The sequence below is a fragment of the Pseudophryne corroboree genome, chromosome 10 (genome assembly GCF_028390025.1).
Source record: "Pseudophryne corroboree isolate aPseCor3 chromosome 10, aPseCor3.hap2, whole genome shotgun sequence".
Lineage (NCBI taxonomy): Eukaryota > Metazoa > Chordata > Amphibia > Anura > Myobatrachidae > Pseudophryne > Pseudophryne corroboree.
Window position 1 is genome coordinate 40,365,270 of NC_086453.1, and position 19,009 is coordinate 40,384,278.

The 19,009-nt window shown below is 45.7% G+C and overlaps 1 protein-coding gene across 1 annotated transcript in view; it reads left to right on the forward strand.

Annotated features, from left to right (window-relative positions):
* ETFB (electron transfer flavoprotein subunit beta) overlaps positions 1-19,009 on the forward strand; it is a 107,883-nt gene that overhangs the window by 27,812 nt on the left and 61,062 nt on the right. Inside the window, exon 2 of the mRNA XM_063942316.1 lies at positions 4,955-5,113. Coding sequence (XP_063798386.1) covers positions 4,955-5,113 — 159 coding nt within the window. The remainder of the gene's footprint in view (positions 1-4,954; positions 5,114-19,009) is intronic.

The window sequence follows — 19,009 nt, forward strand, 5'->3', positions numbered from 1 at the left end:
ATTTCCAAGAATCCTAAAGCTCATAAGGTGAACAGGAGTTCATGCAATCCTCATTGCTCCGGACTGGCCAAGAAGGGCTTGGTACGCGGATCTTCTGGATCTACTGTTAGAAGAGCCGAGGCCTCTTCCTCTTCGGGAGGACCTGCTGCAACAGTGGCCGTTCGCTTATCAAGACTTACCGCGGCTACATTTGATGGCATGGAAGTTGCACGCCAGATCTTAGCTCGGAAGGGCATTCCGAACAAGGTTATTCCTACTCTGATACAGGCTAGGAAAGGAGTAACGTCTAAACATTACCACCGCATTTGGTAAAAGTATGTTTCTTGGTGTGAATCCAAGAAGTTTCCTACGGTGGAGTTTCAACTGGGACCGTTTTCTCCTCTTCCTGCAAGCAGGTGTGGATATGGGTCTGCGGTTGGGATCCGTAAAGGTCCAGATTTCGGCCCTATCCATTTTCTTCCAGAAATAGTTGGCTTCCCTCCCTGAGGTTCAGACCTTTTTGAAAGGGGTTCTGCACATCCAGCCTCCCTTTGTGCCACCTACGGCACCCTGGGATCTTAACGTGCTGTTACACTTCCTCCAATCAGATTGGTTCGAACCTCTACCGGAGGTTGATGTCAAGTTTCTCACGTGGAAGGCTGTCACTTTGTTGGCCTTAGCTTTTGCTAGACGTGTGTCGGAGTTGGGGGCTTTGTCTTGTAAGAGCCCCTACTTGATCTTCCATGAAGATAGAGCTGAGCTCCGGACACGTCAGCAGTTCCTTCCAAAGGTTGTGATGGCATATCATATCAACCAACCTATTGTGGTGCCAGTTGCTACTGACTCCTCAATTTCATCAAAGTCCTTGGATGTTGTAAGGGCTCTGAAAATCTATGTGAAGAGGACCGCTCATCACAGAAAATCGGACTCTTTGTCCTGTATGATCCCAAGAAACTTGGGTGTCCTGCTTCCAAGCAGACTATCTCTCGCTGGATCAAGTCCACTATCCAGCATGCATGTCCTACATCGGTTAAGGCCCACTCTACTCGTAAGGTGGGTTCTTCTGGGGCGGCTGCCCGGGGTGTCTTGGCTGTACAGCTTTGCCGAGCGGCTACTTGGTCTGGGTCGAACACGTTTGCTAAGTTCTACAAGTTCGATACTTTGGCCTCTGAGGACCTTAAGTTTGGTCAATCGGTTCTGCAGGAGCCTCCGCGCTCTCCCTCCCATTCTGGGAGCTTTGGTACATCAAAAAAGAAGAAAAAGAGACTCGTTTTTTGGGGGGCACTCATTGAAAACGAGAGTCTTATTCTTCTTTTTTGGTACACTATTGCTTACTCTCAGGGGTGCACCTCCACATGAGTTATTGTTATAGTACCCTTCAGTGAAGGACGTAATTTCAAACTGTTGTGGTTTTTCCAATTCATTCAGCGGTATATTATATCTCACCACCTGTGCTCAAGTTTCCCCCATCCCTTTCCTCCCCCCATATCAAAGCTTTGGTACATCCCCAGCATCCTCTAGGACGTAAGAGAAAATAGAATTTTAATTACCTACTGGTAAATCCTTTTCTCGTAATCCGTAGAGGACGCTTCGTGATCCTGCAGTGGTTACTTAGTTCAGTACTGTTTTGTTACTTGGTTAAGTAATCTTGTTCAGCCGTTGCTGATGTTTCAAGCTAGTCAGCTTGGTTTGCCTTGTATGTGTGAGCTGGTGTGAATCTCGCCACTATCTGTGTAAAATCCTTCTCTCGAAGATGTCCGTCTCCTCAGGCACAGTTTCTATACTGAGTCTGGTAGGAGGGGCATAGAGGGAGGAGCCAGCCCACAGTGGCTCCTAGTGGACCCGTCTATACCCCATGGTACTAATGTGGACCCCAGCATCCTCTACGGACTACGAGAAAAGGATTTACCGGTAGGTAATTAAAATCCTATTATTTCCCCGTCACAGTGAAGCAGTTTCATTGGTTAATAGCAGAACCACTATGGTGGGACAGGACAGCATTGGCACTGACGGGGCGAACCATCCATTTAGAGCGCTTCACAGAAAATCGCCGACGTCTGACGCTGTTCTTGGTGCTGCTTGTGTTCCCCGTGATCATTTTACTTTGCTTATTGTCTGCTCTGGGCCTCATAGTGCCAATGACCCTTTAGTTTTAGTTGTTTGTGTTTTCAATCCACTATACAGTAGGCTGAAAACACAGAAATTCCTGGTAAACTGCAATTAACACTGTGCCCACTAGGGGGAGCTCAGACAGTCTAGGAATGAGACTATTGCTGTCTCTCCTGATTGCACAAATGCCATTTGCCTTACATATTCCTTATCTGGTTTTTGCTGCTATCAGGGAAGGTTGCGAGCAGTGTGATAGGAAAGGTGTTCTCCCTTCCTGTCTGATCGGTCCAGTGCGGCACGGCTCTGCAGTGGTAGCAGGCTGCCTCCCCTCCTGGCATCCGTTCAAGGCACACAACAAGCTGTGTCCTTGAGATGCACTTCAGTGTCCAGATTGAATGAATGTTTAACCTCCACTGCAGGTGGGAGGCAAGGAAGCGGCTCCAGCTCTCTAATCACATTGCAGGCTGCTGGGGTGGGATGGAGGACTGCTAACCCTTTCTGTGCCGCAGTCCAGCGTGTTTCTCATGCGCAGGCGGTAAATGATATGCGCAAACATTACATTTCTCCCAGTTGTATTTATTAACCTGGGAAAAGTAATGTCATTTATTAATAGGGGCTCATTGGGGCTGCTGCAGAGTTGAGAGTGCGTCCGGTATCTTGATCGAATTCGCACTGCGCATGCGCCAAAGATGGGCGCACGCAGCTACCGCCTATGGGTCATGCGCATTTCAGGCACTTTTTTGCGCTTACGACTGGATAGCAGAATGTGGGTGCGGTTGGGCGCTATCACCAGTGAGCTAATGCGTCCTTTCTTCTGAGCAACGTGCGCCCAGTTTACTTCCAGTTCTGCGTCAGGCGCATTATCTTACCTTTTGGGCACCAAAACGTATTGTTATAAGTTAATGGGAAGTGGGATCCACCAAACGGAGTGTCCTGGTGGAGTGAAACCAAATGCTATTAGTGGTCAATTCAATTAGGCGTGATGTGCCTCATGCCCGGCTGCGCACCTGTTTGCCAGTGACGGCAGCCATTGCATCATTGATTTTCCTGTGGGCCTCTGTGGGTGTGAGAAGTAACCGGGGATGTGGAAGATGGATGGCACATCACAGCTAATTGAATTGACCCCATAATGTCTCCCCACAAACAAAGGCTTCTAAGAAATCTGCGGAATGGAATTCGACCGCCGTACTGGGGGGGGCTGAATCAGACCTGATAAACGCACAGCAGCGATCAAGTCTGAATTGTGCATGCGCCGGCGCATGGCGGACAGCCGACGGCTGTCTTAGCTTTGCGATCACCTCTGCCTGATTGACAGGCAGAGGTGGGAGGGGGCGGGATGGCGGCGTTTAGGGGGGGGCGCGGCAGCGTTGGGGGGAGGGGGGGCGCGGCGGCTGCGTGACATCACAGCAGCCGCTACGACCCGGGCTGCGACGAGTAGCTCCCTGCCAGCGGGCAGGAGCTGCGCTGGCAGGGAGCTACTCTTCCAGTACAATAGCATCGCTGCTGTGCGATGCTTTTGTACGTGTGCGGGGTCGTCCCTGACATGCGGGGTGGACTAGCCCTGAGCTGGGCGTCCCCCCGCATGTCAGGGAAGCTGATCGTAGATGTGTTAAATTTATCACATCTACGATCAGGTCTGAATCTCACCCCCTGGGTACGCAGAACATTTCTTGTGGATTGTAATACTTTACCAATATTTTAGGCTTTTAGCTTTTTGCCAGGGAAGACCACATGCGACTAGACGCCATCTGCCACCATCCGTGAGTTTAAAAATACCAGTTCTTATGGGACTTTCCAGGTCCGCGTTGGCTCTTAGATGAGAGTTGTGGTTTTATGGAGAGAATAAATGCAGAGGAATTCCATCTGAGTCGTATCAGAGCCTTTAACACGTTGGATGGCTGAACGGCGTTTCATATAGAGATAAGTGTCACAACATTCCGTCAGTGTACCAAGGGGTATATTCAATTAGGGTCGAAAACTGCCGTCTGTCGAAAAGACGGCAGTTTTCGCCTTTTTAAGGTCGAATAGTGATTCGACCTATTCAGTCCCTGCAGTTTTTATTCGACAAGTCGTGGAATTCGACTTGTCGAATAGTACGATCATCTCAGTCCGACATTAGACCCATAGAAGGAGGAGGGGGGGGGGGGGGGAGAGCCGCAGGCATACAGGGGTGAGCAGCGCTGCAGCAGGATGTCTCACAGCCGCGCCGCTCACGGCAGCATCCACCCGGCTCCAGCAAGTGAGGTCACGCTTGCTGGAGCCGGGTGGACACTGCCGTGAGGTCTGGCGGCTGTGAGACACCCTTCTGCAGCGCTGCTTTCCTCCGTCTGCCCGATTCTCTCCCCGCTGGTCTCCCCCCTCTCCTCCCTCTCCGGTCCCTCATCTCAATTCGACTTTTTAAAAGTCGAATTGAGATGAGATTGAATAGGGGTTGTCGGATCCATTCCGACAAATGCATGTCGGAATGGATCTGACCCTAATTGAATATACCCCCAAGAGTGTCCTACGTCTACTACCACTTCAAACTTGGATACACACAGCCTCCCAGAGGTTGGAGGAGCTGAAATACTTTGTGCGTCTGGCACAATTATAATGTTCTAGGCTGTTGTATACACGCCCAGTATTTGCTTTCATGTGTTTTGAAAAATATGCACTCTCTTCCTAGATAAATGGACCTAAGAACTAATGAACATCGCTGATGGGGCTTTAGTTGAGCAAAACCTACATGAAATCTTTTCTCTTGATTCCTTATCTAATGCGCTCCCCCCCTGCACAGTCCTATCTGTATTGTGCAGTGTGTACAGCTGAAGGGAGCGCGGGCTGCAGACCTGGGATAATTACCCTCTTATTTCCTGTCTCTTTGCAGGTGCGAGTGAAGCCTGATAAGACAGGAGTGGTGACCGATGGCGTCAAACACTCCATGAATCCGTTCTGCGAGATTGCCGTGGAAGAGGCTGTCAGGCTAAAGGAGAAGAAGATAGTCAGTGAAATTATCGCAGTCAGCTGTGGCCCTCAGCAATGTCAGGTAACAAGACCGCAGAGCGTCTCTAATTGCTGCTATTATCTGGGGGCCCCCCGGCTGTCACCATTGTGTACATTACATTGCTCATCATTAATAATCATTGATCTTATCTGGGGCCCCTGCAATGTTGGTATGTACAGTAGATTGCATATAATCGGGGACATTATCTGTGGCCCCCCACAGTGTCCGGTGTGTAGATTGCACATAATTAGTAACCATTGATCTTATCTGTGGCCCCTGCAGTGATGGTATGTACAGTAGATTGCACGTCACTCCTTAATGATGTTAGATGTGCACCCCACCTCTTCCCTGCAATGTCTGGTATGGAAAGTGCACAAGGGTTCCGATTATTGATCTTCTCAGGGGACATTGTTTTGCTGTAACTTTGTTTCAGTTCTTATATTTCAGTGCTTTTGTTACTGAATTTCCTGTTCTCTCTGTATCTTTACCAATGAGCTTCTGCTGTTCCTGTCCTACTGACTAGACTTGGGCACTCAGCCTAGTCGTGCATGCAGATATCCAACACTCGCCGCCCGGGACTCTCGCCAACTCCACCTCTGCGCTAGCCGCTGTTAGTAATACTGTTGTGTCAAGTGGCCACCTTTTAGTTTTGCTGTGCAGAGCATAACAGGAGATGTTAATGCTAAAACATGTGCCCACGTTCCTAATAATTCCTTATCCCCTGTCTTTTGAACCATCCAAATGTTGCCGAAGTAAAAGGAAAACAAACTGTGATGTGTAGGGTTAACCCTGACTGCAGATCCGCAACAGCGGATAACTGGTACCTGGTAATGCAATGTTCTGTTGGCATTGTTACTGAGAGATAGAGGAAATGAGAGGCCCCGGTACAACAGACATCGTTCCATCTATCTGATGAGTGGCAATGCGTGTTATGGGTGATTTAGATATAAAGGCTATTTTCTCAGCTAAGAGATATTCAGAGGTAAGTGTCATTAGCCTGGAACGGCTTCATTGCTTGTCGCTCTTTTAGTGCGGAGAGCTTGTCTCATCTCGTTTTATCTTCCCTCTGCCTATTATAGTTGTAAAGATGTGTAATTCTTACCTATATTTTTATCATTCATACAGTGATTTACAATCGCAAAGTGGTTTTTGCTATATTGCAATAATCACAAGTTTTTAACCCAATCAGGGGTTCTTTGGTAACGGACAATTATACTACAGTTACAGTATATTCAGACGTAGTTGGCATTTTATTAAGCACCGCTTTCTAGTACTGGGTAGGTTCTCAGTGTGCCCCCAGAACTCCCTGAATTCTTTGTGACCTGGCTTAAACAAGGAGCTAGAAAGACCCCTTATAGATTGAGGTTCACAGTGACATTATAGCATTGCACACTTGCTGCAGATTAGGCGGCTGCACAGTTTTGCTACAGTTCTCCTTTTCTTCCACTTTGTGCAAGTAATGAGCAAAGCCCTGGTGACTACGGAGGCCATTGGAGTACACTGAGCTCTTTGTCCTGGTTGTGGAACCACTGTGAGATGACATGGCGTGTTCTATAGTGTTCATTCTAGCACCCTGCACCTTTCAAAAAACGCCTGGGTTGTCACTCTGCTCTGGTGCTTCTCAGCACATTCTGGTCTGTATTTTAGTGCTGAGAATACAGAGCAGAGTGTTCTGAGAAACACCAGAGCAGTGTGCGACACCCCAGGCAGGAAAGAGGGAACTGCACATTTTTTGAAAGGTGCAGGGTGCTAGAATGAACACTATTCTATATAGACCGTTGTGCATGAAAATCCCGGGAGATCAACAGGTTCTGAGATACTCTGCCCCCCCCAGCCCAGCACCAACAATCATTCCATGGTCAAAGCCGCTTAGATCACATTTCTTCCCCGTTCTGGTGTTTGAGCAACAGCTGAACCTCCTGACCGTGTCTGCATGCTTTTATGCATTGAGTTGCTGCTACATGATTGGCTGATTAGATGCTTGCAGTAACATAAAGGTCCTATGCAATGGATTTCCCATAAGACGGACCATCTCCGTGATGAGCAAACATTTTCAGACCTATAGGAATTAATTCTAGTAGCTTGTTCTCACCCAGATTAATTATTGTAATCAGGCACCTTTATGTTGGAAGAGGAGCTACCCTATCCAGTTATTTCTCTAACGTCCTAGTGGATGCTGGGGACTCCGTCAGGACCATGGGGAATAGCGGCTCCGCAGGAGACAGGGCACAAAAAGTAAGCTTTTAGGATCACATGGTGTGTACTGGCTCCTCCCCCTATGACCCTCCTCCAAGCCTCAGTTAGGTTTTTGTGCCCGTCCGAGCAGGGTGCAATCTAGGTGGCTCTCTTAAAGAGTTGCTTAGAAAAAGTTTTTAGGTTCTTTATTTTCAGTGAGTCCTGCTGGCAACAGGCTCACTGCATCGAGGGACTTAGGGGAGAGAAGTGAACTCACCTGCGTGCAGGATGGATTGGCTTCTTAGGCTACTGGACACCATTAGCTCCAGAGGGAGTCGGAACACAGGTCTCGCCCTGGGGTTCGTCCCGGAGCCGCGCCGCCGACCCCCCTTGCAGATGCTGAAGATTGAAGAGGTCCGGAACCAGGCGGCAGAAGACTTTCAGTCTTCATCAGGTAGCGCACAGCACTGCAGCTGTGCGCCATTGTTGTCAGCACACTTCACACAGCGGTCACGGAGGGTGCAGGGCGCGGGGGGGGGGCGCCCTGGGCAGCAATGTATAATACCTGTATGGCGAAAAATACATCACATATAGCCCTTGAGGCTATATGGATGTATTTAACCCCTGCCAGATATCACAGACTCCGGAGAAGAAGCCCGCCGAAAAGGGGGCGGGGCCTATTCTCCTCAGCACACAGCGCCATTTTCCCTCACAGAAATGCTGGTGGGAAGGCTCCCATGCTCTCCCCTGCACTGCACTACAGAAACAGGGTTAAAACAGAGAGGGGGGGGCACTGATTTGGCGATATGAATATATATTAAAATGCTATAAGGGAGGAACACTTATATAAAGGTTGTCCCTGTATAATTATAGCGTTTTGGTGTGTGCTGGCAAACTCTCCCTCTGTCTCCCCAAAGGGCTAGTGGGTCCTGTCCTCTATCAGAGCATTCCCTATGTGTGTGCTGTATGTCGGTACGTGTGTGTCGACATGTATGAGGAAAATGTTGGTGAGGAGGCGGAGCAAATTGCCTGTAATGGTGATGTCACTCTCTAGGGAGTCGACACCGGAATGGATGGCTTATTTATGGAATTACGTGATAATGTCAACACGCTGCAAGCCGGTTGACGACATGAGACGGCCGGCGAACAAATTAGTACCTGTCCAGGCGTCTCAAACACCGTCAGGGGCTGTAAAACGCCCATTTACCTCAGTCGGTCGACACAGACCCAGACACGGACACTGATTTCAGTGTCGACGGTGAAGAAACAAACGTATTTTCCTTTAGGGCCACACGTTAAGGGCAATGAAGGAGGTGTTACATATTTCTGATACTACAAGTACCACAAAAAAGGGTATTATGTGGGATGTGAAAAAACTACCTGTAGTTTTTCCTGAATCAGATAAATTAAATGAAGTGTGTGATGATGCGTGGGTTTCCCCCGATAGAAAATTATTGGCGGTATACCCTTTCCCGCCAGAAGTTAGGGCGCGTTGGGAAACACCCCTTAGGGTGGATAAGGCGCTCACATGCTTATCAGAACAAGTGGCGGTACCATCTACAGATAGGGCCGTACTTAAGGAGCCAGCTGATAGGAGGCTGGAAAATATCCTAAAAAGTATACACACACATGCTGGTGTTATACTGCGACCAGCGATTGCCTCAGCCTGGATGTGCAGAGCTGAGGTGGCTTGGTCGGATTCCCTGACTAAAAATATTGATACCCTTGACAGGGACAGTATTTTATTGACTATAGAGCATTTAAAGGATGCATTTCTATATATGCGAGATGCGCAGAGGGATATTTGCACTCTGGCATCAAGAGTAAATGCGATGTCCATATCTGCAAGAAGATGTTTATGGACACGACAGTGGTCAGGTGATGCAGATTCCAAACGGCACAAAGATGTATTGCCGTATAAAGGGGAGGAATTATTTGGGGTCGGTCCATGGGACCTGGTGGCCACGGCAACTGCTGGAAAATCCACCGTTTTTTACCCTAAGTCACATCTCTGCAGAAAAAGACACCGTCTTTTCAGCCTCAGTCCTTTCGTCCCTATAAGAATCATATCTGCCCAGGGATAGAGGAAAGGGAAGAAGACTGCAGCAGGCAGCCCATTCCCAGGAACAGAAGCCCTCCACCGCTTCTACCAAGTTCTCAGCATGACGCTGGGACCGTACAGGACCCCTGGATCCTACAAGTAGTATCCAAGGGGTACAGATTGGAATGTCGAGACGTTTCCCCCTCGCAGGTTCCTGTAGTCTGCTGTACCAATGTCTCCCTCCGACAGGGAGGCAGTATTGAAAACAATTCACAAGCTGTATTCCCAGCAGGTGATAATAAAATTACCCCTCCTACAACAAGGAAAGGGGTATTATTCCACACTATATGGTGGTACTGAAGCCAGAAGGCTAGGTGAGACCTATTCTAAATCTGAAATATTTGAACACTTACAAAGGTTCAAATCCAGATGCAGTCACTCAGAGCAGTGATAGCGAACCGGGAAGAAGGGGACTATATGGTGTCCCGGGACATCAGGGATGCTTACCTCCATGTCCCAAAATTTGCCTTTCTCACCAAGGGTACCTCAGGTTCGTGGTACAGAACTGTCACTATCAGTTTCAGACGATGCCGTTGGATTGTCCAAGGCACCCCGGGTCCTTACCAAGGTAATGACCGAAATGAGGATTCGTCTTCAAAGAAAATGGACGACCTCCTGATAAGAACAAGGTCCAGAGAACAGTTGGAGGTCGGAGTAGCACTATCTCAAGTAGTTCTACGACAGCACGGGTGGATTCTAAATATTCCAAAACCGCAGTTGTTCCGACGACACGTCTGCTGGTCCTAGGGATGATTCTGGACACAGTCCAGAAAAAGGTGTTTCTCCCAGAGGAGAAAGCCAGGGAGTTATCCGAGCTAATCGGGATCCTCCTAACACCAGGAAAAGTGTCAGTGCATCATTGCACAAGAGTCCTGGTAAAAATGGTGGCTTATTACGAAGCGATTCCATTCGGCAGATTTCACGCAAGAACTCTTCAGTGGGATCTGCTGGACAAATGGTCCGGATCGCATCTTCAGATGCATCAGCGGATAACCCTATATCCAAGGACAAGGGTGTCTCTCCTGTGGTGATTACAGAGTGCTCATCTTCTAGAGGGCCGCAGATTCGGCATTCAGGATTGGATGCTGGTGACCACGGAGGCCAGCCTGAGAGGCTGGGGAGCAGTCACACAGGGAAAAAATTTCCAGGGAGTGTGATCAAGTCTGGAGAATTCTCTCCACATAAATATACTGGAGCTAAGAGCAAATTTATAATGCTCTAAGCTTAGCAAGACCTCTGCTTCAAGGTCAGCCGGTATTGATCCAGTGGGATAACATCACGGCAGTCGCCCACGTAAACAGAAAGGGCGGCACAAGAAGCAGGAGGGCAGTGGCAAAACTGCAAGGATTTTTCGCTAGGCGGAAAATCATGTGATAGCACTGTCAGCAGTGTTCATTCCGGGAGTGGACGACTGGGAAGCAGACTTCCTCAGCAGGCACGACCTCCACCCGGGAGAGTGGGAACTTCATCGGGAAGTTTTCCGCATGATTGTGAACCGTTGGGAAAGACCAAAGGTGGACATGATGGCGTCCCGCCCGAACAAAAAACGGGACAGGTATTGCGCCAGGTCACGAGACCTTCAGGCGATAGCTGTGGACGTCCTGGTAACACCGTGGGTGTAACAGTCGGTGTATGTGTTCCCTCCTCTGCTTCTCATAACCAAGGTATTGAGAATTATAAGACGTAGAGGAGTAAGAACTATACTCGTGGCTCCGGATTGGCCAAGAGGGACTTGGTACCCGGAACTTCAAGAGATGCTCACAGAGGACTAATGGCCTCGGGAGCTAAGAAGGGACTTGCTTCAGCAAGTACCATGTCTGTTCCAAGACTTACCGCGGCTGCGTTTGACGGCAGGGCGGTTGAACGCCGGATCCTAAGGGAAAAGGCATGTCGGAAGAGGTCATACCTACCCTGGTCAAAGCCAGGAAGGAGGTGACCGCACAACGTTATCACCACATGTGGTGAAAATATGTTGCGTGGGTGAGGCCAGGAAGGCCCCACGAAGAAATTTCAACTAGGTCGATTTCTGCACTTCCTGCAAACAGGAGTGTCTATGAGCCTCAAATTGGGGTCCATTAAGGTTCAAGTTTCGGCCCTGTAGATTTTCTTCCAGAAAGAATTGGCTTCGGTTCCTGAAGTCCAGACGTTTGTCAAGGGAGTATTGCATATACAGCCCCTTTTGTGCCTCCAGTGGCACCGTGGGATCTCAACGTAGTGTTGGGATTCCTCAAATCATATTGGTTTGAACCGCTCAAATCTGTGGATTTGAAATATCTCACATGGAAAGTGACCATGCTGTTGGCCCTGGCCTCGGCCAGGCGATTGTCAGAATTGGCGGCTTTGTCTTACAAAAGCCCATATTTAATTTTCCATTCGGACAGGGCAGAACTGCGGACTTGTCCCCAGTTTCTTCCTAAGGTGGTGTCAGCGTTTCACCTGAAACAACCTATTGTGGTGCCTGCGGCTACTAGGGACTTGGAGGACTCCAAGTTGCTAGACGTTGTCAGGGCCCTGAAATATATATATATATATATATATATATATATATATATCTATATATCTATATATCTATATATCTATATATCTATATATCTATATATCTATATATCTATATATCTATATATCTATATATCTATATATCTATATATCTATATATCTATATATCTATATATCTATATATCTATATATCTATATATCTATATATCTATATATCTATATATCTATATATCTATATATCTATATATCTATATATCTATATATCTATATATCTATATATCTATATATCTATATATCTATATATCTATATATCTATATATCTATATATCTATATATCTATATATCTATATATCTATATATCTATATATCTATATATCTATATATCTATATATCTATATATCTATATATCTATATATCTATATATCTATATATCTATATATCTATATATCTATATATCTATATATCTATATATCTATATATCTATATATCTATATATCTATATATCTATATATCTCTATATCTCTATATCTCTATATCTCTATATCTCTATATCTCTATATCTCTATATCTCTATATCTCTATATCTCTATATCTCTATATCTCTATCTCTCTATCTCTCTATCTCTCTATCTCTCTATCTCTCTATCTCTCTATCTCTCTATCTCTCTATCTCTCTATCTCTCTATCTCTCTATCTCTCTATCTCTCTATCTCTCTATCTCTCTATCTCTCTATCTCTCTATCTCTCTATCTCTCTATCTCTCTATCTCTCTATCTCTCTATCTCTCTATCTCTCTATCTCTCTATCTCTCTATCTCTCTATCTCTCTATCTCTCTATCTCTCTATCTCTCTATCTCTCTATCTCTCTATCTCTCTATCTCTCTATCTCTCTATCTCTCTATCTCTCTATCTCTCTATCTCTCTATCTCTCTATCTCTCTATCTCTCTATCTCTCTATCTCTCTATCTCTCTATCTCTCTATCTCTCTATCTCTCTATCTCTCTATCTCTCTATCTCTCTATCTCTCTATCTCTCTATCTCTCTATCTCTCTATCTCTCTATCTCTCTATCTCTCTATCTCTCTATCTCTCTATCTCTCTATCTCTCTATCTCTCTATCTCTCTATCTCTCTATCTCTCTATCTCTCTATCTCTCTATCTCTCTATCTCTCTATCTCTCTATCTCTCTATCTCTCTATCTCTCTATCTCTCTATCTCTCTATCTCTCTATCTCTCTATCTCTCTATCTCTCTATCTCTCTATCTCTCTATCTCTCTATCTCTCTATCTCTCTATCTCTCTATCTCTCTATCTCTCTATCTCTCTATCTCTCTATCTCTCTATCTCTCTATCTCTCTATCTCTCTATCTCTCTATCTCTCTATCTCTCTATCTCTCTATCTCTCTATCTCTCTATCTCTCTATCTCTCTATCTCTCTATCTCTCTATCTCTCTATCTCTCTATCTCTCTATCTCTCTATCTCTCTATCTCTCTATCTCTCTATCTCTCTATCTCTCTATCTCTCTATCTCTCTATCTCTCTATCTCTCTATCTCTCTATCTCTCTATCTCTCTATCTCTCTATCTCTCTATCTCTCTATCTCTCTATCTCTCTATCTCTCTATCTCTCTATCTCTCTATCTCTCTATCTCTCTATCTCTCTATCTCTCTATCTCTCTATCTCTCTATCTCTCTATCTCTCTATCTCTCTATCTCTCTATCTCTCTATCTCTCTATCTCTCTATCTCTCTATCTCTCTATCTCTCTATCTCTCTATCTCTCTATCTCTCTATCTCTCTATCTCTCTATCTCTCTATCTCTCTATCTCTCTATCTCTCTATCTCTCTATCTCTCTATCTCTCTATCTCTCTATCTCTCTATCTCTCTATCTCTCTATCTCTCTATCTCTCTATCTCTCTATCTCTCTATCTCTCTATCTCTCTATCTCTCTATCTCTCTATCTCTCTATCTCTCTATCTCTCTATCTCTCTATCTCTCTATCTCTCTATCTCTCTATCTCTCTATCTCTCTATCTCTCTATCTCTCTATCTCTCTATCTCTCTATCTCTCTATCTCTCTATCTCTCTATCTCTCTATCTCTCTATCTCTCTATCTCTCTATCTCTCTATCTCTCTATCTCTCTATCTCTCTATCTCTCTATCTCTCTATCTCTCTATCTCTCTATCTCTCTATCTCTCTATCTCTCTATCTCTCTATCTCTCTATCTCTCTATCTCTCTATCTCTCTATCTCTCTATCTCTCTATCTCTCTATCTCTCTATCTCTCTATCTCTCTATCTCTCTATCTCTCTATCTCTCTATCTCTCTATCTCTCTATCTCTCTATCTCTCTATCTCTCTATCTCTCTATCTCTCTATCTCTCTATCTCTCTATCTCTCTATCTCTCTATCTCTCTATCTCTCTATCTCTCTATCTCTCTATCTCTCTATCTCTCTATCTCTCTATCTCTCTATCTCTCTATCTCTCTATCTCTCTATCTCTCTATCTCTCTATCTCTCTATCTCTCTATCTCTCTATCTCTCTATCTCTCTATCTCTCTATCTCTCTATCTCTCTATCTCTCTATCTCTCTATCTCTCTATCTCTCTATCTCTCTATCTCTCTATCTCTCTATCTCTCTATCTCTCTATCTCTCTATCTCTCTATCTCTCTATCTCTCTATCTCTCTATCTCTCTATCTCTCTATCTCTCTATCTCTCTATCTCTCTATCTCTCTATCTCTCTATCTCTCTATCTCTCTATCTCTCTATCTCTCTATCTCTCTATCTCTCTATCTCTCTATCTCTCTATCTCTCTATCTCTCTATCTCTCTATCTCTCTATCTCTCTATCTCTCTATCTCTCTATCTCTCTATCTCTCTATCTCTCTATCTCTCTATCTCTCTATCTCTCTATCTCTCTATCTCTCTATCTCTCTATCTCTCTATCTCTCTATCTCTCTATCTCTCTATCTCTCTATCTCTCTATCTCTCTATCTCTCTATCTCTCTATCTCTCTATCTCTCTATCTCTCTATCTCTCTATCTCTCTATCTCTCTATCTCTCTATCTCTCTATCTCTCTATCTCTCTATCTCTCTATCTCTCTATCTCTCTATCTCTCTATCTCTCTATCTCTCTATCTCTCTATCTCTCTATCTCTCTATCTCTCTATCTCTCTATCTCTCTATCTCTCTATCTCTCTATCTCTCTATCTCTCTATCTCTCTATCTCTCTATCTCTCTATCTCTCTATCTCTCTATCTCTCTATCTCTCTATCTCTCTATCTCTCTATCTCTCTATCTCTCTATCTCTCTATCTCTCTATCTCTCTATCTCTCTATCTCTCTATCTCTCTATCTCTCTATCTCTCTATCTCTCTATCTCTCTATCTCTCTATCTCTCTATCTCTCTATCTCTCTATCTCTCTATCTCTCTATCTCTCTATCTCTCTATCTCTCTATCTCTCTATCTCTCTATCTCTCTATCTCTCTATCTCTCTATCTCTCTATCTCTCTATCTCTCTATCTCTCTATCTCTCTATCTCTCTATCTCTCTATCTCTCTATCTCTCTATCTCTCTATCTCTCTATCTCTCTATCTCTCTATCTCTCTATCTCTCTATCTCTCTATCTCTCTATCTCTCTATCTCTCTATCTCTCTATCTCTCTATCTCTCTATCTCTCTATCTCTCTATCTCTCTATCTCTCTATCTCTCTATCTCTCTATCTCTCTATCTCTCTATCTCTCTATCTCTCTATCTCTCTATCTCTCTATCTCTCTATCTCTCTATCTCTCTATCTCTCTATCTCTCTATCTCTCTATCTCTCTATCTCTCTATCTCTCTATCTCTCTATCTCTCTATCTCTCTATCTCTCTATCTCTCTATCTCTCTATCTCTCTATCTCTCTATCTCTCTATCTCTCTATCTCTCTATCTCTCTATCTCTCTATCTCTCTATCTCTCTATCTCTCTATCTCTCTATCTCTCTATCTCTCTATCTCTCTATCTCTCTATCTCTCTATCTCTCTATCTCTCTATCTCTCTATCTCTCTATCTCTCTATCTCTCTATCTCTCTATCTCTCTATCTCTCTATCTCTCTATCTCTCTATCTCTCTATCTCTCTATCTCTCTATCTCTCTATCTCTCTATCTCTCTATCTCTCTATCTCTCTATCTCTCTATCTCTCTATCTCTCTATCTCTCTATCTCTCTATCTCTCTATCTCTCTATCTCTCTATCTCTCTATCTCTCTATCTCTCTATCTCTCTATCTCTCTATCTCTCTATCTCTCTATCTCTCTATCTCTCTATCTCTCTATCTCTCTATCTCTCTATCTCTCTATCTCTCTATCTCTCTATCTCTCTATCTCTCTATCTCTCTATCTCTCTATCTCTCTATCTCTCTATCTCTCTATCTCTCTATCTCTCTATCTCTCTATCTCTCTATCTCTCTATCCCAGATGGGACTGGCACTCTCCTGTCAGGCGTCAGGGACCTCGGTGCCTTCTGTGAAGTAGATGCAGGATTCCAGAAAGAAACAGCGGCACTCGAGGATTTGGTAAACAATACAAAGTGTATTCAAAAAAAGATTACAAGAAGCCGACGTTTCGGGGCTCACATGCCCCTTTGTCAAGGTGTTACACACCTTGACAAAGGGGCATGTGAGCCCCGAAACGTCGGCTTCTTGTAATCTTTTTTTGAATACACTTTGTATTGTTTACCAAATCCTCGAGTGCCGCTGTTTCTTTCTGGAATTATATATATATATATATATATATATATATATATATATATATATATATATATATATATATATATATATATTTTTCCAGGACGGCTGGAGTCAGAAAGTCTGACTTGCTGTTTATATTGTATGCACCCAAAAAGCTGGGTGCTCCTGCTTCTAAGCAGACTATTGCTCGTTGGATTTGTAGTACAATTCAGCTTGCACATTCTGTGGCAGGCCTGCCACAGCCAAAATCTGTAAATGCCCATTCCACAAGGAAGGTGGGCTCATCTTGGGCGGCTGCCCGAGGGGTCTCGGCTTTACAACTTTGCCGAGCAGCTACGTGGTCAGGGGGGAACACGTTTGTAAAATTCTACAAATTTGATACCCTGGCTGAGGAGGACCTGGAGTTTCTCTCATTCGGTGCTGCAGAGTCATCCGCACTCTCCCGCCCGTTTGGGAGCTTTGGTATAATCCCCATGGTCCTGACGGAGTCCCCAGCATCCACTAGGACGTTAGAGAAAATAAGATTTTACTTACCGATAAATCTATTTCTCGTAGTCCGTAGTGGATGCTGGGCGCCCATCCCAAGTGCGGATTGTCTGCATTACTTGTACATAATTATTGTTACAAAAATCGGGTTGTTATTGTTGTGGGCCATCTTTTCAGAGGCTCCTTCGTTGTTATCATACTGTTAACTGGGTTCAAATCACAGGTTGTACGGTGTGATTGGTGTGGCTGGTATGAGTCTTACCCGGGATTCAAGATCCTTCCTTATTGTGTACGCTTGTCCGGGCACAGTACCTAACTGAGGCTTGGAGGAGGGTCATAGGGGGAGGAGCCAGTACACACCATGTGATCCTAAAAGCTTACTTTTTGTGCCCTGTCTCCTGCGGAGCCGCTATTCCCCATGGTCCTGACGGAGTCCCCAGCATCCACTACGGACTACGAGAAATAGATTTATCGGTAAGTAAAATCTTATTTTTTCAGTGAAAGTCCTCCCTCTATCCCCGATACACATAAATGGCTAGGAAACTCAGGAGGAAGCCTGGCGTATAATTCTGTATATTTACCACAAATTGCAAGAGGGATTGCACAAACCAATAACTAAATCATCTGAAGAAGTAAAATCGCCTTTAAGGAAAGCTGTTCATCAAAATAAAGATAAAGAAAAACGAATTACCTGTTCAACAACAAACAAGAGTCCAGGCGAGTGTGCACTCGGGAGATGCCGAGCACACGTCGGAGCATCGGTAGATAATGTAACGTACGTATAGGGAGAGGTGCTGACTACGCAGAGCTCAGATTTATGCTGGATGCGGAGATCAGAATAAGAACCATTATGTAAGGTACACTGTAAGACATAATTACATAGAATAGACTGTACTGATAGCTGGCCCAGCGCATTTGCATAAGTAATGAGTAGCTTCCTGGGTACGTAGGGAAATATGGTTTCGTGCTGACGGAGGGGGTTGGGGTGGAGGGGTATTATTTTAATACATTAGCTGCTTCTGTTGCATGGGACACTGCACAGTATACCTAAGGGTTTAGTGGGTTTCCTAGCGCTGTAAGGAGGGCAGGGGGGTTTCCTAGCGCTGTAAGGAGGGCAGGGTGGATCTCCTAGCGCTGTAAGGAGGGCAGGGTGGATTTCCTAGCGCTGTAAGGAGGGCAGGGTGGATCTCCTAGCGCTGTAAGGAGGGCAGGGTGGATCTCCTAGCGCTGTAAGGAGGGCAGGGTGGATTTCCTAGCGCTGTAAGGAAGGCAGGGTGGATCTCCTAGCGCTGTAAGGAGGGCAGGGTGGATCTCCTAGCGCTGTAAGGAGGGCAGGGTGGATCTCCTAGCGCTGTAAGGAGGGCAGGGTGGATCTCCTAGCGCTGTAAGGAGGGCAGGGTGGGTCTCCTAGCGCTGTAAGGAGGGCAGGGTGGATCTCCTAGCGCTGTAAGGAGGGCAGGGTGGATCTCCTAGCGCTGTAGGGAGGGCAGGGTGGATCTCCTAGCGCTGTAAGGAGGGCAGGGTGGATCTCCTAGCGCTGTAAGGAGGGCAGGGTGGATCTCCTAGCGCTGTAAGGAGGGCAGGGTGCATCTCCTAGCGCTGTAAGGAGGACACGGAGGGGGTTTCCTACGCTGTTTAGAGGGCGGGGGGGGGGGGTCCTAGCGCTGTAAGGCGGGGGAGGGGGGGTTTCATAGTGCTGTTTGGAGGGCAGGTTGTATCTCCTAGCGCTGTAAGGAGGGCGGGGTGGATTTCCTAGCACTGCCATTTTCTCTAACGTCCTAGTGGATGCTGGGGACTCCGTAAGGACCATGGGGAATAGACGGGCTCCGCAGGAGACAGGGCACTTTAAGAAAGAATTAGGAATACTGGTGTGCACTGGCTCCTCCCTCTATGTCCCTCCTCCAGACCTCAGTTGGAATCTGTGCCCGGACGAGCTGGGTGCTGTGGCCGGAGAGGC